The 26,780-nt window shown below is 34.4% G+C and overlaps 1 protein-coding gene across 1 annotated transcript; it reads right to left on the bottom strand.

Annotated features, from left to right (window-relative positions):
* Nucleotides 1-15,744: 15,744 nt before the first annotated feature.
* LOC139864901 (dual specificity phosphatase Cdc25) lies at nt 15,745-17,525 on the bottom strand. The gene is made up of 3 exons (XM_071853468.1): nt 17,346-17,525; nt 17,130-17,268; nt 15,745-16,136 (listed from the first exon to the last, which is right to left on the bottom strand). Exons 1-3 carry the CDS (start codon nt 17,480-17,482, stop codon nt 15,969-15,971), a joined length of 444 nt encoding a protein of 147 aa, XP_071709569.1. The 5' UTR covers nt 17,483-17,525; the 3' UTR covers nt 15,745-15,968.
* Between the last annotated feature and the right edge of the window lie 9,255 nt (nt 17,526-26,780).

Genomic DNA, 26,780 nt, shown 5'->3' with positions numbered 1-26,780 from the left:
AGTTGATTACATCGCGAGGTACTTGACCTCTATATGATACATTTTACAAACATTGCATTCGTTTTTAAAAAGACAATATTTCATTACATCGAAAGTGGACGGCATGCATACCATTTTATAATATCTAACTATAATTGACTTAATAATAATCTTGATGAACTCAACGACTCGAATGCACGTCTTTTGAAATATGTCATAAATGACTCCAAGTAATATCTTTAAAATGAGCAATTGCACAGCGGAAGATTTCTTTCATACCTGAGAATAAACATGCTTTCAAGTGTCAACCAAAAGGTTGGTGAGTTCATTAGTTTAACATAAATAATCATTTCCATCATTTTAATAGACCACAAGATTTCATTTTCAGTTCTCATAAATATACGTCCCATACATAGAGACAAAAATAATCATTCATATGGATTGAACACCTGGTAACCGACATTCACAATATGCATAAGAATATCCCCATCATTCCGGGATCCTCCTTCGGACATGATATAAATTTCGAAGTACTAAAGCATCCGGTACTTTGGATGGGGCTTGTTGGGCCCGATAGATCTATCTTTAGGATTCGCGTCAATTAGGGTGTCTGTTCCCTAATTCTTAGATTACCAGACTAAAAAGGGGCATATTCGGTTTAATAATCCAACCATAGAATGTAGTTTCGATCACTTGTGTCTATTTTGTAAAGCAATTATAAAAGCAGCGCATGTATTCTCAGTCCCAAAAATATATATTGCAAAAACATTTAAAAAGGGAGCAAATGAAACTCACCTAATGTATTTTGTAGTAAAAATACATATGACAACATTGAACAACTGAATAATACAGGGTTGGCCTCAGATTCACGAACCTATATCATTTGTATATTTATTAATATACATAATTATAATCGAACAAATATATTATTATTAGTGATGTATTTTATATATATATATATATAGTTGATTAACAAGTTTCATTATATTTATATTTTCATTTTATATATAGATATATTAATATAGTTAGGTTACGTGTATTAAATATATATTTATATATAAAATCTTTATTTTTATATCTATAACTTTAATAACTTCATTAAAGCTATTATTTTTCATAATCATAATTACAATATTGATATAGATAATACTGTTAACGATAATGATGATAGTTTTGGTGAAAACAATACTTTTAATAATGATGGTAATTTTTAATAGTTTAAATACAAATTTCAATAATCATACAGTATTATTAATATTAATGCTTAATGGATAGGTCTATTAATAATAGTTTGTAATATTAATAATACTAATGATAATACTAATAATAACACTTATGTTACTGATAAATAATACTAATAATTATAAAATGATACAAGTACTAATGAAAATGATAATACTTTGTATCATTTTCATAATAATAATAATATAAATTATCCCAATCATAACGATAATAATACTTATTTTTAATAATACAGATAAATCTAAAGTCTTGGTAAAAATACTTTTATTGATATTGATAAGGATAACAATGATAATAATAACACTATTAATGGTAATATAATAATAATAATCTCAGTCATAATAATAATAATAATAATAATAATAATAATAATAATAATAATAATAATAATAATAATAATAATAACAACAACAACAACAACAACAATAATAATAATAATAATAATAATAATAATAATAATAATAATAATAATAATAATAATAATAATAATAATAATAATAATAATAATAATAATAATAATAATAATAATAATAATACTAAATGTTAATACTTTGTAATGACAACAATATTAGTAATCATAACATTAATAATAATTCACTTTCTTAAATCCTAATAATAATAGTAAGTATTAATTTATACTACTAGTAATTATAATACTACTAATAATAATAATAATCTAAATAATGAATATAATAATAATAATAATAATAATGAAAAATGGAAAACTACCTCAAAAGATTATGCTCCAAAAAAAAATAACCCATAGCCCAGCTCGAACACCTGACCCCTCGATTATACCCAATATGCCCAACCATCCTTCTCTCGTCTCGTTTCCGAATCATATCCCAATTTAAACTATATGACTCGTACAGCCTCAACTTCTTTCGGCCCAACAGCAGAGAAAATAACGGCCCAACATTAGACTAGAACAGGCCCAACAATAAATTAGAACAAACCCAAGAGTAAACTTGTTATGTTCTCGATATGAGCCGGGAATCAAAAAAAATTAAAAATGGCAGCAGCAGGTTAAGAGCTCCGGCTCATCTTCACACTCGTTACACCATCATCAACAGCAAATAATAATAGTATCATCGTTGTTATATCAGGAAGAAGAAACAGAAAACGCATCACTTTAATCATGGTCACAATATCATCGAGCTCAACCTATCGTTATTGTATATCATCATCAACATCATGAACGACATCATCAATAACATTAAGCATCGTGATTCAGCAGTATGATCATCATTATTCCGCCATAATACAGAATCATCATCATCGTACGTTTCACTGTTCATCATCTCTTTCACTCGTCATCATAAATCTTACGGTTTATAACATCATCTTTATCTCCTTTTGATCAGAAATAGAAAACACGAAGCATGATCGTTGTACCATCATCATTAATGTACCCTCGTCAATACCCATCACTTTTCATTGTCTTCTTTAATTAATTATCATCATTTTCTCCTTCGTTAATCAGCTGCAGGAGCAACAGCACTCTAGCAGCAGCAGCAGAATCGATGATATAGCAGGAGAGTCGTGATGATTGTCAGTTGGAACAGAAAAGAAGAGGAAAAGAGGGAAAAAAATTAACACGAAGGTGGTGGTTATGTATGGTGGTGTTCTTAGTGGCCAATTGTACTTGTGGTGGTCGATTTGAAGGTGTTTGTAAAGTGGTTTACAGCAGTGATGGTGGTCATGAGGTTGAGGATGGTTTTCAAGGTTCACGAAAAGAAAAATTTTAGAGAGAGAGAAGAGAGAGAGAGAGAGAGAGCTATGGTTGTGGTGGTTGCACGGTGGTGTTGGAGGCGGCGGTGGAGTGGAGGATGCAGGTGAGGTGATGGAAGCTCATGAATGATTGATGATCCCATGCCTATACATCGATAAACATATATATACTAGAATTATATTTACATTACATAATGTTTAATATAATAATAATAATTATAAATATAGTACTGATTAATAATTTTAAAGTGTGTGGGATATAAAAAGCATTCTCAACTCTTAATAATGTGTACCGACACTTTTTCCCGGATGACTGTATCGTGTTCATTGCTAAACAGTTGTCGTATAAAAGTGTTCCTAAAAATCCCAAACTTTTAGGTTAAATATATTTAGTTATTTCACTCATTAATTGTTTAAAACCTGCTCAAAAATGTTCGATAATTATTGATTTTCTGTTCTAATTTATTTGTACGGAGTACTAATGTTTAAATTTAGAAATGTAAAAATATCTTTAGCAAATCTAAAATCTTCATAATTAATTTACAGTTCAATTTTTATTTTCAATCTTCTTAAACACGTAATAGAACTATATGAACACTGGCGAAATGCCAACCGAGTTTGACTGACGTTTACTATTTAAGCTCGAAATCATTCATTTTCAATACACACATTCTATATATATATATATATATATATATCAAATCTTAATTAATAAGTTTAAGTAAATAAATATATATTGATTATGTTCTTTTAAACAACTAAATATAATATTATATATTTACAAGTAATATTTATATATATATTTTTATATATATTATTATAATCTATAGTTTCCATTAATCGCATTTTATTTTATTTATTACAATATAAATCCTAATAATCATAATATTCTAAATTATATTTCAAATTGTAAATACCTATACCTGTTTAAGTATATATGTTATCTATTTACAAATAGTTGTTCGTGAATCGTCGGGAATGGTCGAAAGTTAATTTGGATATATGAAACAGTTCAAAATTCTGAGACTCAACATTACATACTTTGCTTATCGTATCGAAATCATATAAAGATTAAGTTTAAATTTGGTCAGAAATTCCCGGGTCATCACAGGTTGAGCTAAGCGTTGCTTATACTTTGCCGGAGCTGTCTGCTTAAGGATGTCATTTAAAAGCAATACTGTCTGTTTCTCAGACATGAACTCATCTTTGTCAATTTCATCGTCAGAATCATTATTAATATAGCTCAAATCATTATCATCCTCAGAATCATCAATAAGACTGCCCAGCTTGTCAAGTAGTCTGGATAACCTGTACTTTGATATAGATTGCCTTTTCATGATTTGCTTGTCTTTACTATCATCCATCCGTCGAAAAGGTATAAATGATGGACATCGCCGTGGTTGCATCAATGGTCGCCTCTCTGGATTAGTGACAAGGTTTGGAAGCCTTTCTGCACTTTTAGTTGTTGTTTCTTCAATTACTGGCCTTTTCTCTAAATTAGTTGCCAAACGCTTAAGCCTTTCTGCAGTTTCAGCAACTGTTTCTTCAATCGTACCGTCCGGTGGCGGAACAGGTACATCTTCAATAGTTATCATGTGTTCAGTTAATGGATTGTTGACTGCTTCAAGTACAAATGGAGCTTCAGTTGTTTTTGTTCCTTTTCCGTTTCGCGTGTTCTTTGCATTAGTGGATGGCGCCATTGTTAACACCTATTTCCTTATGAGGTAAGGCTTAGTGTGTCAACACGATACTAGAAGTAATCTAGCTTTAGGTGGGCGAGTGTTTTGATGTTTGCTCTTGGGAAATAATCCCTGCAGACCCGGTTCACAAGTGTAGAAAGTTGTGGGGTGGCTTAATCAATCTGTCGTCCGTAGAGCATAAAAGTACTAGCCGGATGACTTCTAGTGAGAGAAAGTGCTAGAGAGAGAGAGGTGGAGTCTCTGCTCTCACATTTGTCAGAATGTCTGAACTGTGTAAAATGACGACCCAAGGGGTCTATTTATAGTGTCAGATCCACCAGATTATTCGGGGACACGTGTCAGATGATGATACGTTCTGTTACTTGTGATCCGAAATTTATGCTGAAAGTGGCGTTCTCCGGCCAGGGCTTACGCGCTAGGTGGCCTTCAGGGCTTACGCATGACGGAGCAGCCTGTATAGCGGAGAACGCTGGACGGATAATTCCACAAAACTGTTGTTTCCAGTCTTCCTGATGCTACTTTTATGCAACCATTATGCCTTTTATGCGTGTATACGATAGGATACACCATTAATTAATAATAGTTTTTAAAAAAATAAAAATAATAATGATAATAATTGAAGTATTAATGATAATACTAGTAATGATAATAATAATAATAATAATATTAGTATTAATCTTAGTATAATTAATACTCCCTCCGTCCCAAATCTATTGTCCCCAAACAAAAAACACACAGTTTTAGGAAATTCCACTAACTTTATTCTCCACCAATAAAATACTTTCTCTCTCCACTATAACCTCTTTTGATTGGCTGAAAAGGAATCTGGACAATTAATCTGGGAAGTCCTAAAATGGAATAATGGACACTAAATTTGAGACGGAGGTAGTAACAATTATAATTACTAATAATAATCATAACAATAACAAGAATAATAATACTAATAACAATAATAATAGTAGTAGTAATAATAATAATAACATGAAAAACTACCTCAAATAACAGGATAAAAAAATATGTCCTTGCCGGGACTCGAACCCATGACCTCTTGTTCAAGCAATCACCCCTTAACCATTTGATCTGACCATGTTTTTCTGATTTAAACAGATTGAGATTTCATTTAACCTGACTAATGTTTTCATCATCTTCTTCATATCATACAGCCCACCAGAAAATTGAATCCCTACTATCACTATCTACTTGTTGTTTTTAGACTTTTAAAACCCAACAGAAACGATCCAATATTTTTATTTGACTCCATTAATTCGATTAAATAAAAAAAAATACTGTAACAGACTTATTAAACTCGTTCTTGAACCTCAAATCACATTCGACCTTTTAGCATGTATTAGACCACGATTATAACATAAAAGATGTTTAAAATCCCTCCTAAAATCTTTCTGTAAGATCAATTGATCCTAAAACTTTAAATTGAAATCGAATTTTGTGATGAACAAAGTTGTTGACCTTTTGAAACGAAAACTTTGACTACAAAATTCAAATTGAATAATTGGAATTGAAGGCTGTAACTTTACAGGAAGTTTTATAAGAAGATTTATAACAACTCTGCATTATTACTTTTTGGAAATTCGTTCGAAATCGATTTATAGCAAAAATTATCAAGAACAGGGCATGTCGAGCTTTTATTTCAATTTTTCTGTAAAAAAAACAATTAATTAAAATAAATGAAATTGATAATTGATATTGTTGGTGAATAACTCGTAGGACTTTTTCTAAAATCGTGAGCTATTCGTTCGTTTTATAGTGTAAAGGATCAACCTGTATAAATCAGTATATTACGAACAGAAATAAAAAAAATAAAAAGTAATAACAAAAAGCTGGTTCGTACTAGTAGTAGTTGTATGAATTGATTCCTGAAATCGACCCATAACAGATATTAGACACAAACAAAACTCCATAAAGTCAGATAGGTAAGTTAGATAGATTATGATCCTTTATCTGATTCTATATGTATATTATATTATTAATATTAATAATTAATGAAAATATTAATATTATTAATAATAATAATAATAATAATAATAATAATAATAATAATAATAATAATAATAATAATACTTTTAATAATAATAATTGATAATAATAATTAATAATGATACTAATAATAAAAATGATAATAATCTTATTATCAATGTTAATAATAATAAAATGTATTGTTTTCTAATAAATCTTAATTATAATAACACTAATAATAATTATATTAACTATCATAATATTAGATATTAATAATGATATTAACTATAAAATGGTAATAATATCACTATTCTTAATACTAGTAATAATACAAATATGATAATATTAATATTATTAATGATAATGATAATATTAATAATACTAATAACATAACAATTTATACATATCAAAACTCATATTTATACCATAATATTATTAATACTGATATTTATTTTAATAATAATGATAGTAATGGTATTATTATAACAATTATATTTTAACTTGTAGTTTAAATACATTACTATTAAATATTACTAATTATGTAATATTTAATAGTTAGATAATATGTACATATAATATTCATATCCTTTATATATATTTCACTATACATAATAATTATCTATAGAAATTATATATATATATAGTTTTAATTTAATAACCACTCGGTTATATTATTTCATATTTTTAATTTCAATTGATTAGAATATACATTATTAACTCAAAATTTTATATATGCATATATATTTATTTTTATATGTATATTTACATAATTATTTATACACCATTGTTCGTGAATCGTCGGGAATAGTCAAAGGTTAACCGAATATATTAAACCAGTTCATAAATTTTGAAACTCAACATTACAGATTTTGCTTATCGTGTCGAAACATATAAAGATTAAGTTTAAATTTGGTCGAAAATTTCCGGGTCATCACAAGAACTATTAATATCAGTCATACACAAACAATCTACGCACTCTTGAAACTCTTTCATAGCAAGAGTACATGTAGATGTACCCGTAGTCGATTCATCACTACGAAGAGAAACATTGAAATCACCCATCAACAACCAAGGCTCGTTCCGTACAAAACTACGATGCAAGCACAAATCATTCCATAACATACGCCTTCTAACATAACCATTGTCAGCATATATAAACGAGACATGGACATTCCAATCATTATTAACTGATCAAACTAAGCAGTTAATTAATTGATCTGTCACATTAATTACCATGAGCTGGACAATACTCGGGTCCCAACTAATAATAATTCTCGTGCCACGACTACATACACTATTATTAGACGACCAGTTCCAAGACGAAAAAATTTTTGGAGTGAGGTTCAAACCCCGAATATTCCATGATGCAAAACTAATCATTGTAAACCATCAAGATCGGGAGTGCTTGCCCCCTCAGAAAAATTTTTACCCGCCATATATTGCCCCATTTCTCCCTTATTCGGTTCCACGTCGCTAGCTTCATCCACCAACTTTAGATCAATATAATCATCTGGTTGGTCCATTAGAGGACCAAATTTGTTTCCTTGATGAAACTCATCAGTTTGGACGGATTTTTTAGCATCATTTTTACAAACATTAGCATTCCCAGTATGTTGCTTAGGCCTATACATAAATTTGGGTTTGCTTTTCACCACATTATATCCACCTCCACGATTAGAGTCCTTCTTTGCATCAACATTCTTCTTATGATTTACGGGTATGAATCCGTCTTTATCAGGTTGATTCACTTTAACTGTTTCAACCACAGCCACTTTCGGGCATTACGAGTCTTTATGCCCGAATACCTTACAACACGAACATCGGGGCGGCTTCCAATCATATTCAATACGCACCTCGTCCACAGTATTACCAATCCCATTAATATTCGGCGTTGCAACCTTCAAGATTTCTTTCAACTCTTGTTCAGAAGATACCTCGATCATAGCCCGAGCAAAGTTTGGACGACCCCAAGATTCGAGGCACATAGTGCTTGTATAAGCATCCAACATCATAGGACGTCCAAGTTTTGATGCTATGACGCTTAATCCTACTTCAGTAAACCCTACTAATGGCACATCATACATACGAACCCAAACTGGAACCCTTGTTAAGTCTTCCTTTGTTAATGACACATTCGGGGACCACTGACTTAGAATAATCGGCACAATCCTCACCATCCATGGACCACCCTTTTCATAGTGAAAACTATTAGAAATGATGCATTAAGCCATCTCTAATATATGCATCAAAACGTTAAATTTGGTCTAGAAAACCATCTATCATATTTGATGCAACAACAAACCTTGCACAAAATATTTTTATCTCATTATAACCATATTGACTAAAATAGTTTTATAATATATATTTTTTAGCGGAAAATTTTATTATGCCACTAGCAAGACGCTAGAGCAACAAAGAACAACACGATTACATAGGCTTTATAAGCCAATTGTTGCATCCAATATTATCCTTACTTCTACTAATTAACCACGAAAACAAATACAATCTAATAGAATCAAAGAGTTCTTCCCTTTTCACCATTTTTACCGAAGAAATCAAGTCATTCCTGAAACGCCACATGACCCAAACCACCGTAGCCACAATCACTTGAAATTAGACATATTTACTTGTATCGTTATGGGTCACATTATGCTTGGTCTACAAGTAGATTCGAGTTCTTATACCATCAACGTACAGTTTTAAATAATTCGGGGACGATCGGTGTAAGTTTTAAATGATAAGAACGATTGTTACAATTTCATGTAAACTACAAGAACTATCGCTAAAATTTACTCTAAATAAAATTAACATGCCATCATTTTATTCAATTGCATATATAACATATACACATAAAAGTTATCAAAGCTTTTGTTGGTTAGACACTAGGAACGCTTGCGAGTTGTTCAAAACTTGAACTTGTGTAAGACCCGTTTATTCGTACGATGTATATATGAAGAGCACGTACGACGTATAACGAATATATATATTGTTACAACCCAACCCATTATACAATCGAACACGCGAAATAAATTTTTTTTATACAGTTAGGGTGTGCGGCGTGCAACCCTCAATGTGCGCGGCGCGCACAAGGCAATTTCAGTTCTGTCCGGATTTTTCATTTTTCGTTTAATGATCTTTGACTTCCCGAAATTTTTAGACGAAACGGTTTACACAACGATTAATACTAGTTAAAACTCACACGTTCCAATAATAAAATGAGTTTTACGAGACGGGGCCCACATCGGCCGTTTTACGACTTTCGTACAAAATACAAGTTTTCAACCACATGATTTTAACACAAAATAAAGACCGAGCATGGCGATTGGGGATACGCTACCCAATCCTAATCAAATCCAAAAGCATGACCTTCTAATCCCCACGCTTACCCGAGCCGCAAACACGCGAACCTATAAAAAAAAGTCAACAACGAGAGGGTAAGCTAATGCTTAGTGAGTGAGAATATACTACATACATATATATGCATAAAATAAATGCACATCGCCAACACACAATTAGTAATCACATACCGCAATCCAAGCATAACTAAGCAATGTTATACCTAACGTACCACCAAGCCAAACCACAAGATTAGTTACAACAATAATAGTACATAAGCATATACACATGGTAGCCAAAACTACAAGGTTAACCCCTTAACCTCAAACATACGAAAGTTGGCCGAACAACCCGAGCCTTAGTGAATTCGCGTAACCCGATATTCACTTCTTCACCAATTCAACAACCGAGGTTGGCCGAACTACCCGAGCCTTAGTGAATTCGCACAACCCGAGATTCACTACCTCATCAACAAGATGACCGAACAACCCGAGTCATCATGAATCCGCGCTACCCGAGATTCACTACCCAAAATATTATGAATACGTGCAAACCGACATTCATTTCCCACACCACAACCCACGCCGTAGGGGTTATAACTCCAAATCACAACCGTGCCAATTGGACCTATTACACAAGTCCATAAAAATCCACCTATATGTGAAGTGAGCTCTATAACCGAGAACCACTTCACCCGACCCGCACCCATCCTACACATACATATGCACATAGGATATTAACACTCACCTTGTCGTCTTGATGAATGCAACCGGATAATTCGCAACTCGCCGATGGAAAGTACCTATTCCAATATCACAATACAAGTAACACATTTAGAGTGGATTTACAAACCAACTCAAAACGACACTTAATGTATTTTCGACCAATTGCACTTCCAAGCACAAACCGCGACCAAACTAACCAATAATCACTAACACAAGTGAAAATGGTCCTAATACGCCAATTAAACCCAAACGCAAGTGTTAAACACTTATCATCCTCAAAATCACCCATAAACCCTAATTTTGACTCAATTCAAAATTAGTCTTTCAAATACACTAAGGGTGCGTTTGATAAAACTGAATGATTTAGTGCTGAATGATTCAGAATCTGAATGGTCCGGAACCTCTGAATAAGGTTTGCTCTGAATGAAAATAAGCTGTTTGATAATCATTTATAATGAACGATATGAACTGACTAAAACTACCTTATTAACGTGTGACATGAATAAAAAATTCAATATACTTGTTAGTTAGGTGTCAGGATATGATTTGAGGAGAATATTATAGATAATTTAGGCTCTTAATGGTTAAGAGAGTGTTTCATCTCTGAATGGTTTAGAGCTGAATTCAAAACCATTCAGCATCATATGTCATTCAGAGGTCAGAAACAAACGCACTGAATGTTGAATGGTTCAGCATTCAGTGCTGAACCATTCCATTAAGAGACAAACAAACACACCCTAAAATGGGTTTCAACACTTCCATAATCACTAATCCTAGTGATTAAACCCAAATACAAGTCCTAAATCATGGCTAAGTCGGTTTCCAACCCAAAACTCACCAACAACAACAATAAACCCGATTACAAGTATCAAAGAACTCACCTCAAGAGTTTAAATGGGTTTCTCTACAATTTAGGTTCAAACCCTAACTTTGAATATCAAAATCAAACAATGAAATTCGGAGTTAGAACTTACCACAACAACCAAAACGTAGCTAGGAACGAGGTGAACAACTTTAACACTTGAGCTTTTGATCAAACCAAGCTTCTTCTTCTCCAAAACCCCAATTCTCTCACTAGAACTCTCCCTCTCTCTCTAGATAGTTGAGAGTGTTTGGTGGATGTCAAAATGATCCAAAGTTGGATCTAATCCAGCTGATAAGGCCTCAAATCCGGCCTCAAGTGAAAAGACCAAAAAGCCCCTCATTAAGCTCAAAAATAGAAAAGACAGGAATTCTGTCACAGGCCACGTGCGCGGCGCGCTCCCTTAAGTGTGCGCGGCGCGCACACATGTCTCGGCAGATTCTGAGCTTTTAATTTTACACCACGCCCTACCCACTATACGTACACCATTCTTAAGCTATGTACTATAAATATTTGGGTCTTACAACTCTCCCCCACTTAGAATCGATCACGTCCTCGTGATCCTCGTCACGAAACCAAACAGACCCACACTCTACGGTCCTCAAACATACGTTCCAAACCGACTTCTACCACAATTATCATAAACTCGAAGATTAAACCATTTACCAATTACACACGTGCACACATTTCGAGACATGCAATACACGCGACATCCGAAAACTACCACAATCGCTTAACATTCGCGGAAACATCATGTTTCCTTCCAATCTCTCTAGGCAATCCTCTCCAATGAACCGCCTTTAACACTAAATCGTCATCCGCGATTTATCAAGTTCGCAAATCCGAGCACTAAAACTTGCTCAATCCCTCACATTGGGAAAAACTCAACCAATCTCTTACCGAGATATCAATCCCTTATTGTACCCTTACCGAGTACAATGCTAAAAGCAACCAAGTCTCAACCTAAGGTCAACAACCCGAAACGATGAAGACCGAACAAAAACGAATCCTTACGGATACGCTTACCACATAACATCCCTTGTAGTGCGTAATACGAGCAATACGCAACTATCGTAACATCATAAGCAACGGCTAAAACCGATAGTGCCCCAAACGACTATGGCAACGCAAATCCCAAGGTGTACAAAATCGACTATTGTCACACCCGTAACAACATGTGAGCGAAACACGGCTATAGCATCACTAATCACACGACATGGTCCTCGTGACCCCACCATTGGTGTATAAACAACCAATAGTTCACAACACAACATGGTCCTTACGACCCCACCATTGGTGTATAAAACAACCAATAGATCACAACACAACATGGCCTTACGACCCCACCATTGGTGTATAAAACAACCAATAGATCACAACACAACATGGCCGAAACAACCCGAGCCTAAACACATATGGAGGATGGTCGAAACAACCCGAACCTTAGTGAATTCGCAACAACCCGAAATTCACCAACCCAATCCACATTTCCACAACGAAATGACCGCACAACCCGAGTCATCGTGAATACGCGCAAACCGATATTCACTACTTCCACCCCATAGTATAACCGAGGATGACCGTACAACCCGAGCCTTAGTGAATCCGAACTACCCGACATTCACTACCTCAAACTATGAGTCCAACCAACAAGGACAATCGTACCACCCGAAATATTGTGAATACGAACAACCCGATATTCACGTCCCAAACCACACGCAAGAATGGTACTCCCATTCCCCATCGGTACTCGAATTTCCCGATAACGTTATACCATACCGATATAACACTAAACCCATGATGAAGTTAGCGGACCGAACCACGGCTATAACCCACCAATCACTTACGCACTTTTGGCCTCATACAACGAGTAGTGCAACATCGCGCACTGCTACACTATAGTGAACCCTAACGGATCACACTAACCATTCACCACAAACGAAACGTACACGCATACGCGAACATCGCTATCACAATCGAGCAAGAACCACCAATATCGCACATAGGCACAAACAATAATTCTCTAGAAGAAGGAAAGCAATCATATGGATATTGATATGCAGTCTTGTGGTTGTTCATTACAAGCAATCACATCAAAATCCAAATTATTGATCAAATAAGGAAAGAAAATACACTTCTTGTTTCTCAAAACGGGTGTCTATCCATTTTCGATTACTTTTCCAAACCGTATCCTACAAATGTGCACCAGGTGTGACTACTTAGAGGATGCGCGTAAACTGTTCGACGAAATGCCTCAAAGAAATTGCTTTACTGGAACTCCCGGCTTGAAGGGTACGTAAAATCACGAAACGAACAAGAGTCGTTGCATGTGTTTTTTGCGATGCGAAAAAAGAACAGCTTCTCTTGGAACATGATTGTTTCAATGTTTGTTAAGGCTGCTAAAATAAATCTAGCAAAAAGTTTTTTGATGAGATGCATTGGATTTATTAAAGCATTGGATTTATTAATTAATATGAGATGATTAGGTGTCATGCCTACATATATTACGTTTATTGCGGGTTTGGTTTATTAGAAGAGGGCTTGAAATGGTTTCACGCAATGAAACACGGTTTACTTTATTGATCGAATAATTGAACATTATTCTTGCATAATAGATCTTTTTGCACGAGTTGGTCGTTTTGAGGAAGCTATAAATGTGCTTATTTGTATGTCGTTTGATACTGATGCAAGCATGTGGTCATCAATTTTGAAAGGGTGTCTAGTTCATGGAGACGCTATATTTTATATACTTAATAATGTTATAGTTAAGGGAATTGACAATAATACCCATCATGTTTAATGCACGTGACTGACTTAACTCGGGATTACTAACAATCTGTTAACTTCGGGACCAATCTTGTACAATATTAAAAACTTGGGACCAACGATGATTAATTTAAAGTTTGTGTCCCAACTTGATTTTTGCTACAAACATTAGGGGCCAATCATGATATTTTTTCTTTTTTTTCTCTTGTTTGCCGCATCAATTAACTGATATTCGTTTATAGAGTTGCATATTTCTTGGCGGCTTCTCTTTTTCCATAGCGTTTTTTTCTTTCTTTTACGTCGTGGTTTGCTGTGCCTAAGGATCAAGTACCGCTTTGATATGCTGTTGTTGTCGACGATAACAAGATTCTTCAACGTTGCAAACAACGCTACAAATCACCATAACAATCACGAGACAACGCTACAAACCAGCCTATGTGCACGGTGTGGGCTTACTTTTCAACTTCTAAAAAGAGAGAATTCGGATAGTTAGTTATGCAATTAAAAGTTGTGGAACTTTAGGTTGGCAAGCAAATCCCTCTCTTAAGAAGAAAGGGACCAAGAATATAAATAGCGGTGGGGATGAAGTGGGTAAAAAGTTGGTTAATCAGCGTTCTCGTTTCCTCTAATTCGGGAAAGTCCATTTGTTTTTGAAACTCATTGAACCAGGTTCGAAGAGTAAGAAAGGTAAGTCTCGCATCGAATAAGCTCGGTTTGTATATTGACCGCTATGTTGATTTGGAGGCCTCCGGTGGTGTGCATGTTTAATTTGTAGCTTCGGTGTCTAGTTGTTTTCTTTTCCTCTTGTCTCGTCTAGATGTCGCTTTTAGTTTTGTTGTTTAGTTTGTTTTAGCTTGTAGTCTTTAGTTTGTTACGTTTTAGTTTTTAGTATGGGTGTTTTTGCGTTTGGGTTAGCTCTCGTGGCTTGTAGGTTGTGTTTCCGATTGTTTGTATCGTTTCGGTTGGGTTTTTTTTCATCTTCAGATGGAGCTTTCCCTTCATTTTATTTAAGTTTCATTTTTTTTTTTTCATAAAAAAAGGTAAAATTACGACAATATACTTTGGACAACGAAAAAGCATAGTTCATGAACAACCTCTGTACAAATTGAAATGGTAAAAGCAAAACAACCAAAACTTGGCAAATAAAAGGGCAATACTTGTTATTACCAAAAGAGAAACCAACACAAAGTAACAATGCTTTTAACAGTTAATGCAGTGAGCAGTCCACAAAGGGATCTTATGTGCCCAAATACTGAATTCAGGAACATATTTGGTATTAGAGTCTAAGCAATTAAGCATGGAAGTTATATTCAACAAGCCGCATATTCATCACAAATATAATGAACAATGTTAAACATAAAAAAACAAAAACACAAAACAAATTACTAAAAAAGCTGGGCACGAAAAAAGAAGATTCAAGACTCATGAAAGTAGAAAGATCACAATATTATATCACAGTGATGAAATCTCGGCCTAGGGGGCATCATTGTTTGTTTCCACTTAATGGATTAATAACCATTCAATGTGTTGGATTATACGTAAGAGAATAAGCATCAGGTTTAATTAACTGGCCAAACCAGACTAGTTGCAGGGCAGCAAGATAATATATAATAAGGATAGCACATAAATTGTTGTAATAAATAGGTTTCGAATTTAGCATCCACCTTTGCAGGTGGTCCCACTACAACGACAAACCGGTTTACCAGAAGCTTCCCAACCGTTATAACCACGTTCTAGCACCATTATACTCTTGATCCCTGCATCTTCCTTCGCTTCAGCAAGATAGTCCGCAAATCTGCGAGCACATTTTGGCCCACGAACCTGTAATAAAAAAACATAATGATCATTAAAATGAGCAACAAAGAGCAAGTAATGAAGATTAATTTTCATAAGTATTTTCGGTTTGATCTTTACAGGTAGAAGAATACTGCTGCAAAACTGGATGCTTTACACATGAATAAAGATCAATACTAAAGGACACCGAATAAAGTCTACAGAGTATATATTATATTAATATTAATATGCACCTAATGTTTTAAAAGTTGTTTGTTTGGACGTTTAGTTTGCCTAATAAAAGACCTGCATTTGTCTTTAAAGCAACCATATAATCAGTGCGATTTCAGAATGGAAACTCAATGGGGTCCTGTATTTTTTTTTTTTTTTTTTTTCAAAACTAATCATATTTGAATGCTATTTTAATGGTTGTTTACTTTCAAAAAACTACAAGTTCGGAAAATATATTGGGTCCGAGTAGTTAAATATAGTGGTGTCCTATACATTTTAAAGAAAAAACTATAAATTCAGAAAAAATATGGGGTCCTCCAATTAAATTTAGTGGTGGCCTATACAATTTACAGAGTATTTTCTACTAAAAATTTTCGAACTAGCGGTGTCCCGTGACCCCACGGAACAACAAATAAACTCGCCACTGCATATAATAGTGTAAAATGCAACAAAAATACAACAGAATTTGCAATTTCGGTTGTTTGTTTAACAACAGCTAAGAATGAATAATGATTGATTTGTATAGAATTGATATATGCAGGCTTTAAAAAACCCAATCTATTGCACTTCTACAAGCAAATTTATGTATAGATAACCATAAAAATCCCGTTTGGTTCAACTTTGGCCCCTGGCTTTTAACTCAATAGCTAAAAAGCTTAAGCTTAAACACTTAGCCAAACAACCCCCTAAGTAATGTTGTAGTAAGCACATTAATCACTTCCAATTTTAAAACGTGCACACTGCACTTGATACTGATTAAAGGTGATATTAATAATTGGGATTAAACTAAATAACTGTACTACAACATACCTGGCTTAGGGCACAATGAAAAACTAGGGTATCTTTCCCTTTAGCAGCTTGAACAAGATTAGGGATTTTGTCCTGAAACGTATCACTAGCAAAGTGTAGTGATCCAGCTATATGTCCGTCATAAATCCTTTCATCATCCCTGTATATTACATAAATCGATAACTCAATTATGACCATTTAATTATCAATTACTGTTTACTAATACTAATAATATACCTGACATCAACGATGGCGACATTAGCACGCTCTTTGAGAGATAGAAGCTCCGATCCGGTGATGTAAGATATGCTTCTCGCCATTGTTAATGGTGAAGATTGACCGATTATCGATTTTATGAACGGTGTGGTGAACATTAAGGATGAAAGAATCTGATGCTAATTTACATTGACGTCCCTAATTTATGGTTGTGTACAGAATTCGTCCATTATTTGATGAGGTGAACATATATGGGCTGCGAGGTATCTATGTGAATGGCCCACGGCCGAACTTTGGGTAGGGCTGAAGGTGCAACCGCATCTAGGCAATACAATCCAAAGGGCATCATAGTATTGGTCTAGTTTTATATATATTAGGTTCATTAAGCCCAATATTTTAGCCCATATAAATAATAAATTATTTTACAAAAACTAAAGAAGAGCCCACTATCATTGAAGTAAAATTAAATACGGAGTTTAATTGATTCGTCGTATCATTTGGGCATTCAAACGTCCTCTACTCCTCTGTCTCCTCATCAATTCGACGATTTCCAAATCCCAAATCAAGATAATAAATTTCTTTTTATCTATTCTATACAATACCATAAATAATCTCCATGACTCCACCATGATTTTATCTATCTAATTCAGTTTTCCCCCAATTTGCCGTGTACGTCACTTGAGATTATGTGGTTTACGAAGAAGATGGATATTTTTTCAAATGTTTTACTTGCATACAAGATTTTGCTAACCGTCCCGGTCACTGTAGCATCTGCAGAACGAAGTTTTTTAAATTGAAATTGTTAAAGAATTATTTATGAAGTACAATGAGTCAAGAACGGTTAAACGGGGTAACAATTATAAGTATTGAAAATAGATTTCTATCAAATGTAGATTATGATAAATTGATTGAAGTTTTTGCATCAAAATATGTACGTAGACATCATTAGGTGATTTGTAGTTCCGAATATGTATATTTGGATTGTATTTGTTAAATAAAAAACGGCGTGGGGATGAGCCACCTAGCTTGACTAGGTTTCAAACCCCTAAATATTTGTGTTGTGCTATTAATATATTTTGAGGGGGGCAGGGGGCATATTTTTTAGATGTTCGTACTAGGCATCCAAATTCTCAGGACCGGCTCTGGAATGGGTCTTCCAGTCATTTCTCAACTTTTACCGCATTTCATTCAACAAAGAACCTACGTGTTAATCCCATAATAAATCCGTATTGCCACCCGTCAATCTCGAAAATGACGACGAATACCAAGACGGACACGAAGAACCTACGAGTCTCGATTAGTTCTATTTATTATAAGTTTCGTATTATTTATTATTGTCTTTTAATTTTAATTATGACATTATTATATGGATGGTCGTTGTAGTTTGTAAAATACTGTATGGATAGTCCAAACATGGTTTTTTTCACCTGGATAGTCCAAGAGTTTGCATGTTTTGCACGGATAGTCCAATTTTATGACGTCCATTAATTCTTCTCCATTTCCTTCTTTCACGTGCTCTTCGTGTGAGAGTAATTGCGTCATATTAAGGATAGTCCAACTATTTACAAACACATTATTCCCCAAATTGTTTAATTCGAGCAAAAGAGGACAATTTCATCCCTCAATACTTATTGCAAACCCTAATCGAATGATGGTCAACTGCAGTTGTGGGGTAGGCGATGAAATGTCCCGTTCATATTGATTATAAACGTTTCATATTAATTGATTTTGTTGCGAGGTTTTGACCTCTATATGAGACGTTTTTCAAAGACTGCATTCGTTTTTAAAACAAACAATAACCTTTATTTTATCGACAAGGTTTAAAGGACACCACCTAGATTATCAGAAATGATAATCTAAAAATATCACACTTACACACTACCAATACATATTGGTTTACAATATTAATATGTTACAACAAAGTAAATTTCGAATGCAGTTTTAAACAATATTATACAAGCATGCTGACTACAAATCTTGTCCATATATTAGCATGCAACAGCGGAAGCTCTTAATAATCACCTGAGAATAAACATGCTTTAAACGTCAACAAAAATGTTGGTGAGTTATAGGTTTAACCTATATATTTATCAAATCGTAATAATAGACCACAAGATTTCATATTTCAATACACATCCCATACATAGAGATAAAAATCATTCATATGGTGAACACCTGGTAACCGACATTAACAAGATGCATATAAGAATATCCCCTATCATTCCGGGACATCCATCGGACATGATAAAACAACATCGAAGTACTAAAGCATCCGCCACAACGGATGGGGTTTGTTGAGCCCAATAGATCTATCTTTAGGATTCACGTCAATTAGTATACTGGTTTACTAATTCTTAGGTTACCAAGTAAAAAGGGGCATATTCGGCTTCGATCGTTCAACCATAGAAAGTAGTTTCATGTACTTGTGTCTATTTTGTAAATCATTTATAAAACTGCATGTATTCTCATCCTAAAATATTAGATTTTAAAATTGGGACTATAACTCACTTTCACAGATTTTTACTTCGTCGGGAAGTAAGACTTGGCCACTGGTCGATTCACGAACCTATAACAAATATGTACATATATATCAAAGTATGTTCAAAATATATTTACAACATTTTTAATACGTTTTAATGTTTTAAGTTTATTAAGTCAGCTGTCCTCGTTAGTAACCTACAACTAGTTGTCCATAGTTAGATGTACAGAAATAAATTGATATATATTATCTTGACCCAATCCACGACCCAGTGTATACACGTTTCAGGCTAGATCACAACTCAAAGTATATATATTTTTGGAATCAACCTCAACCCTGTATAGCTAACTCAAATATTACTGCATATAGAGTGTCTATGGTTGTTCCAAATAATATATATACATGGGTCGATATGATATGTCAAAACATTTGCATACGTGTCTATGGTATCCCAAGATTACCATGTATAATACAATATAAGTTAGCTAGGATATGATTTGTATAGAATTGTTACAATATTTCCCGTAGCTACAACAATCAAAAAATATCCAATCTTGTTTTACCCATAACTTCTTCGTTTTAAATCCATTTTGAGTGAATCAAATTGCTATGGTTTCATATTGAACTCTATTTTATGAATCTAAACAGAAAAAGTATAGGTTTATAGTCGGAAATATAAGTTACAAGTCGTTTTTGTAAGAGGTAGTCATTTCAGTCGAAAGAACGACGTCGTGATGACCATTTTGAAAAACATACTTCCACTTTGAGTTTAACCATGATTTTGGATATAGTTTCATGTTCATAAGAAAAATCATTTTCCCAGAAGAACAACTTTTAAATCAAAGTTTATCATAGTTTTTAATTATCAAACCCAAAACAGCCCGCGGTGTTACTACGACGGCGTATGTCCGGTTTTACGATGTTTTTCGTGTTTTCAGGTTTTAAATCATTAAGTTAGCATATCATAAAGATATAGAACATGTGTTTAGTTGATTTTAAAATTCAAGTTAGAAGAATTAACTTTTGTTTGCGAACAAGTTTAGAATTAACTAAACTATGTTCTAGTGATTTCAAGTTTAAACCTTCGAATAAGGTAGTTTTATATATATGAATCGAATGATGTTATGAACATCATTACTACCTTAGGTTTTGTGGATAAACCTACTGGAAATGATAAAAATATATCTAGCTTCAAAGGATCCTTGGATGGCTTGAAAGTTCTTGAAGCAGAATCATGACACGAAAACAAGTTCAAGTAAGATTTCCACTCGAAATAAGATTGTTAAAGTTATAGAAATTGAATCAAAATTTGAATATGAGTATTACCTTGTATTAGAAAGATATCTTACTGTAAATAAGAAAGATTTTTTTGAGGTTGGATGATCACTTTACAAGATTGGAAGTAAGCTAGCAAACTTGGAAGTATTCTTGATTTTATGAAACTAGAACTTATAGAATTTATGAAGAACACTTAGAACTTGAAGATAGAACTTGATAGAGATCAATTAGATGAAGAAAATTGAAGAATGAAAGTGTTTGTAGGTATTTTTGATCGTTGGTATATGGATTAGATATAAAGGATGTGTAATTTTGTTTACATGTAAATAAGTCATGAATGATTACTAATATTTTTGTAATTTTATGAGATATTTCATGCTAGTTGCCAAATGATAATTTCCACATGTGTTAGGTGACTCACATGGGCTGCTAAGAGCTGATCATTGGAGTGTATATACTAATAGTACATACATCTAAAAGCTATGTATTGTACGAGTACGAATACGGGTGCATACGAGTAGAATTGTTGATGAAAATGAATGAGGATGTAATTGTAAGCATTTTTGTTAAGTAGAAGTACTTTGATAAGTGTCTTTAAGTCTTTCAAAAGTGTATGAATACATATTAAAACACTACATGTAAATACATTTTAACTGAGTCGTTAAGTCATCGTTAGTCGTTACATGTAAATGTTGTTTTGAAACCTTTAGGTTAACGATCTTGTTAAATGTTGTGAACCCATTGTTTATTATATTTAAAGAGATGTTAAATTGTTACATTATCATGATATTATGATATATAATATATCTTAGTATGATATATATACAGTTAAATGTCGTTACAACGATAATCGTTACATATATGTCTCGATTCGAAATCATTAAGTTAGTAGTCTTGGTTTACATATGTAGTTCATTGTTAATACACTTAATGACATGTTTATTTATCATTTGTCATGATTAAACATAGTGTATCAATATCTTAATATGATTCATATGTATTTAGTAAGACGTTGTTATAACGATAATCGTTATATATATCGTTTCGAGTTTCTTAATTCAATAAACTCAATTTTATGTATATAACTCATTGTTAAAATACCTAATGAGATACTTACTTATCATAATATCATGTTAACTATATATATAATCATATATATGTCATCATATAGTTTTTACAAGTTTTAACGTCCGTGAATCACCGGTCAACTTGGGTGGTCAATTGTCTATATGAAACCTATTTCAATTAATCAAGTCTTAACAAGTTTGATTGCTTAACATGTTGGAAACACTTAATCATGTAAATAAAAATGTCATTTAATAGATATAAACATGGAAAAGTTCGGGTCACTACAGTACCTACCCGTTAAATAAATTTCGTCCCGAAATTTTAAGCAGTTGGAGGTGTTGACGTATCTTCTGGAAATAAGTGCGGGTATTTTTTTTCTTCATCTGATCTTCTCGTTCCCAGGTGAACTCGGGTCCTCTACGAGTATTCCATCAAACTTTAACAATTGGTATCTTGTTTTGCTTAAGTCTTTTAACCTCACGATCCATTATTTCGACGGGTTCTTCGACGAATTGAAGTTTTTCGTTGATTTGGATTTCGTCTTACGGAATAGTGAGATCTTATTTAGCAAAACATTTCTTCAAATTTGAGACGTGAAAAGTGTTATGTACAGTCGCGAGTTGTTGTGGTAATTCAAGTCGGTAAGCTACTGGTCCGATACGATCAACAATCTTGAATGGTCCTGTATACCTTGGATTTAATATCCCTCGTTTACCAAATCGAACAACGCCTTTCCAAGGTGCAACCTTAAGCATGACCATCTCTCCAATTTCAAATTCTATATCTTTTCTTTTAATGTCGGCGTAGCTCTTTTGTCGACTTTGGGCGGTTTTCAACCGTTGTTGAATTTGGATGATCTTCTCGGTAGTTTCTTGTATTATCTCCGGACCCGTAAACTGTCTATCCCCCACTTCACTCCAAAAAATCGGAGACCTGCACTTTCTACCATAAAGTGCTTCAAACGGCGCCATCTCAATGCTTGAATGGTAGCTGTTATTGTAGGAAAATTCTGCTAACGGAAGGTGTCGATCCCATTTGTTTCCGAAATCAATAACACATGCTCATAGCATGTCTTTAAGCGTTTGTATCGTCCTTTCGCTCTGGCCATCAGTTTGTGGATGATAAGCAGTACTCATGTCTAGACGAGTTCCTAATGCTTGCTGTAATGTCTGCCAGAATCTTGAAATAAATCTGCCATCCCTATCGGAGATAATAGAGATTGGTATTCCATGTCTGGAGAAGACTTCCTTCAAATACAATCGTGTTAACTTCTCCATCTTGTCATATTCTCTTATTGGCAGGAAGTGTGCTGATTTGGTGAGACGATCAACTATTACCCAAATAGTATCAAAACCACTTGCAGTCCTTGGCAATTTAGTGATGAAATCCATGGTAATGTTTTCCCATTTCCATTCTGGGATTTCGAGTTGTTGAAGTAGACCTGATGGTTTCTGATGCTCCTCTTTGACCTTAGAACACGTCAAACATTCTCCTACGTATTTAGCAACATCGGCTTTCATACCCGGCCACCAAAAATATTTCTTGAGATCCTTGTACATCTTCCCCGTTCCAGGGTGTATTGAGTATTTGGTTCTATGAGCTTCTCTAAGTACCATTTCTCTCATATCTCCAAATTTTGGTACCCAAATTCTTTCAGCCCTATACCGGGTTCCGTCTTCCCGAATATTAAGATGCTTCTCCGATCCTTTGGGTATTCCATCCTTTAAATTTCTCTCTTTTAAAACTCCTTGTTGCGCCTCCTTTATTTGAGTAGTAAGGTTATTGTGAATCATTATATTCATAACTTTTACTCGAACGGGTTCTCTGTCCTTTCTGCTCAAGGCGTCGGCTACCACATTTGCCTTCTCCGGGTGGTAACGAATCTCAAAGTCGTAATCATTCAACAATTCAATCCACCTGCGCTGTCTCATGTTCAGTTGTTTCTGATTAAATATGTGTTGAAGACTTTTGTGGTCGGTATATATAATACTTTTGACCCCATATAAGTAGTGCCTCCAAGTCTTTAATTCAAAAACAACCGCGCCTAATTCCAAATCATGCGTCGTATAATTCTGCTCGTGAATCTTCAATTGTCTAAAAGCATAAGCAATTACCTTCATTCGTTGCATTAATACACAACCGAGACCTTGCTTTGAAGCGTCACAATATATCACAAAATCATCATTCCCTTCAGGTAATGATGATATAGGTGTCGTAGTTAACTTTTTCTTTAACAATTGAAACACTTTCTCTTGTTCATCCTTCCATTCAAATTTCCTCCCTTTATACGTTAATGCAGTCAAGGGTTTTGCTATTCTGGAAAAATCTTGGATGAACCTTCTGTAGTAACCAGCTAGTCCTAAAAATTGGCGTATATGCTTCGGAGTTTTCGGGGTTTCCCATTTTTCAACGGTTTCAATCTTTGCTGGATCCACCTGAATACCTTCTTTGTTCACTATGTGACCGAGGAATTGAACTTCTTCCAACCAAAATGCACACTTTGAAAACTTAGTGTACAGTTTTTCCTTCCTTAACAAGTCTAGCACTTTTCTCAAATGTTCTTCATGCTCTTGGTCATTCTTTGAGTAAATAAGTATGTCATCGATGAAAACAATGACAAACTTGTCAAGGTATGGTCCACACACTCGGTTCATGAGGTCCATGAACACAGCTGGTGCGTTAGTCAACCCAAACGGCAAAACCATAAACTCGTAATGACTGTAACGCGTCCTAAAAGCAGTCTTTGGAATATCATCCTCCTTCACCCGCATTTGATGATACCCAGAACGTAAATCAATCTTAGAATAAACCGATGAGCCTTGTAGTTGATCAAATAAGTCGTCGATTCTCGGTAGTGGGTAGCAGTTCTTGATGGTAAGTTTGTTCAACTCTCGGTAGTCGATACATAACCTAAATGTACCATCCTTCTTCTTGACAAACAAAACAGGAGCTCCCCATGGTGATGTGCTTGGTCGAATGAAACCACGCTCTAAAAGTTCTTGTAATTGGCTCTGAAGTTCCTTCATTTCGCTGGGTACGAGTCTGTATGGAGCACGAGCTATTGGTGCAGCTCCCGGTGCAAGGTCTATTTGAAATTCAACAGATCGGTGTGGAGGTAGTCCCGGTAATTCTTTCGAAAATACATCGGGAAATTCTTTTGCGACGGGAACATCATTGATGTTCTTTTCTTTGGAATTGACTTTCTCGACGTGTGCTAGCACAGCATAGCAACCTTTTCTCATTAGTTTTTGTGCCTTTAGGTTACTAATAAGATTTAACTTCGCGTTGCTCTTTTCTCCGTACACCATTAAGGGTTTTCCTTTTTCTCGTATAATGCGAATTGCATTTTTGTAACAAACGATCTCTGCTTTTACTTCTTTCAACCAGTCCATACCGATTATCACATCAAAACTCCCTAACTCTACTGGTATCAAGTCAATCTTAAATGTTTTGTAACAAACGATCTCTGCTTTTACTTCTTTCAACCAGTCCATACCGATTATCACATCAAAACTCCCTAACTCTACTGGTATCAAGTCAATCTTAAATGTTTCGCTAACCAGTTTAATTTCTCGATTCAGACATATATTATCTGCTGTAATTAATTTACCGTTTGCTAATTCGAGTAAAAATTTATTATCCAAGGGCGTCGGTGAACAACTTAGTTTAGCACAAAAATCTCTACTCATATAGCTTCTATCCGCACCCGAATCAAATAAAACATAAGCAGATTTATTGTCAATGAGAAACGTACCCGTAACAAGCTCCGGGTCTTCTTGCGCTTCTGCCATATTAATATTGAAAACTCTTTCGCGGCCCTGCCCATTAGTATTCCCCTGATTCTGGCAATTTCTACTAAAGTGGCCCGGTTTTCCACATCCAAAACAAACTATGGCGGTGTTATTGGTTCCGACATTATTTGTCCCTTTAGTTCTGTTATGTATTGGTCCGTAGATTTCGCACTTCTTCGCGCTATGAACATTTCTTTTACACCTGTTGCAAAATGTCGTGCAGAACCCTAGGTGATGCTCTTCACATCTTTGGCATGGCTGTTTTTTGTTTTTGTTGCCATTGTTGTTATTGAGATTGTTGTTGGGATTGTTATTGTTGCTGTTGTTGTTGTTGTTGTTGTTGTTGTTATTGTTGTTGGGATGGTTATTGTAGTTGTTGTTGGGACGTTTGTTGAAGTTGTTGTTGCGATTGATGTTGCGGTTATTGGGATAGTTATTACGATTGTGGTTGTGATTGTTGTTGTTGTTGTATTGGTGACTCTTGTCATTGGTTTCTTCCCACTTTCTCTTGACTTGTTTCATGTTAGCCTCTTTGGTCACCTGCTCTTTAATCCTTCCTTCGATCTGGTTCACTAATTTGTAAGCCATTCGACTTGCCTTTTGTATGGAGGCGGGCTCGTGTGAACTCACATCTTCTTGAATTCTTTCCGGTAACCCTTTTACAAATGCGTCGATCTTCTCTTCTTCGTCTTCAAACGTTCTGGGACACAATAGGCACAATTCTGTGAATCGTCATTCGTACGTGGTGATATCGAAACCTTGCATTCGTAATCCTCTAAGCTCTACCTTGAGCTTATTGACCTCGTTTCTGGGACGGTACTGCTCGTTCATCAATTGCTT

The sequence above is a fragment of the Rutidosis leptorrhynchoides genome, chromosome 1 (genome assembly GCF_046630445.1).
Source record: "Rutidosis leptorrhynchoides isolate AG116_Rl617_1_P2 chromosome 1, CSIRO_AGI_Rlap_v1, whole genome shotgun sequence".
In the NCBI taxonomy this organism is placed as follows: Eukaryota; Viridiplantae; Streptophyta; class Magnoliopsida; order Asterales; family Asteraceae; genus Rutidosis; species Rutidosis leptorrhynchoides.
Note: the sequence above shows the minus strand (reverse complement) of the source record. Positions and strands in the feature narration are given on the sequence as shown.

Excerpts from the sequence above, each read along its gene's own strand:
- LOC139864901 (XM_071853468.1), bottom strand. The coding sequence starts at position 17,482 with ATGTTCACCACACCGTTCATAAAATCGATAATCGGTCAATCTTCACCA. Across the intron at positions 17,269-17,345 it reads GTCGCCATCGTTGATGTCAG|GGATGATGAAAGGATTTATG; the intron begins GTATATTATTAG and ends TGTAATATACAG. Across the intron at positions 16,137-17,129 it reads TTCATTGTGCCCTAAGCCAG|GTTCGTGGGCCAAAATGTGC; the intron begins GTATGTTGTAGT and ends TTTTTATTACAG.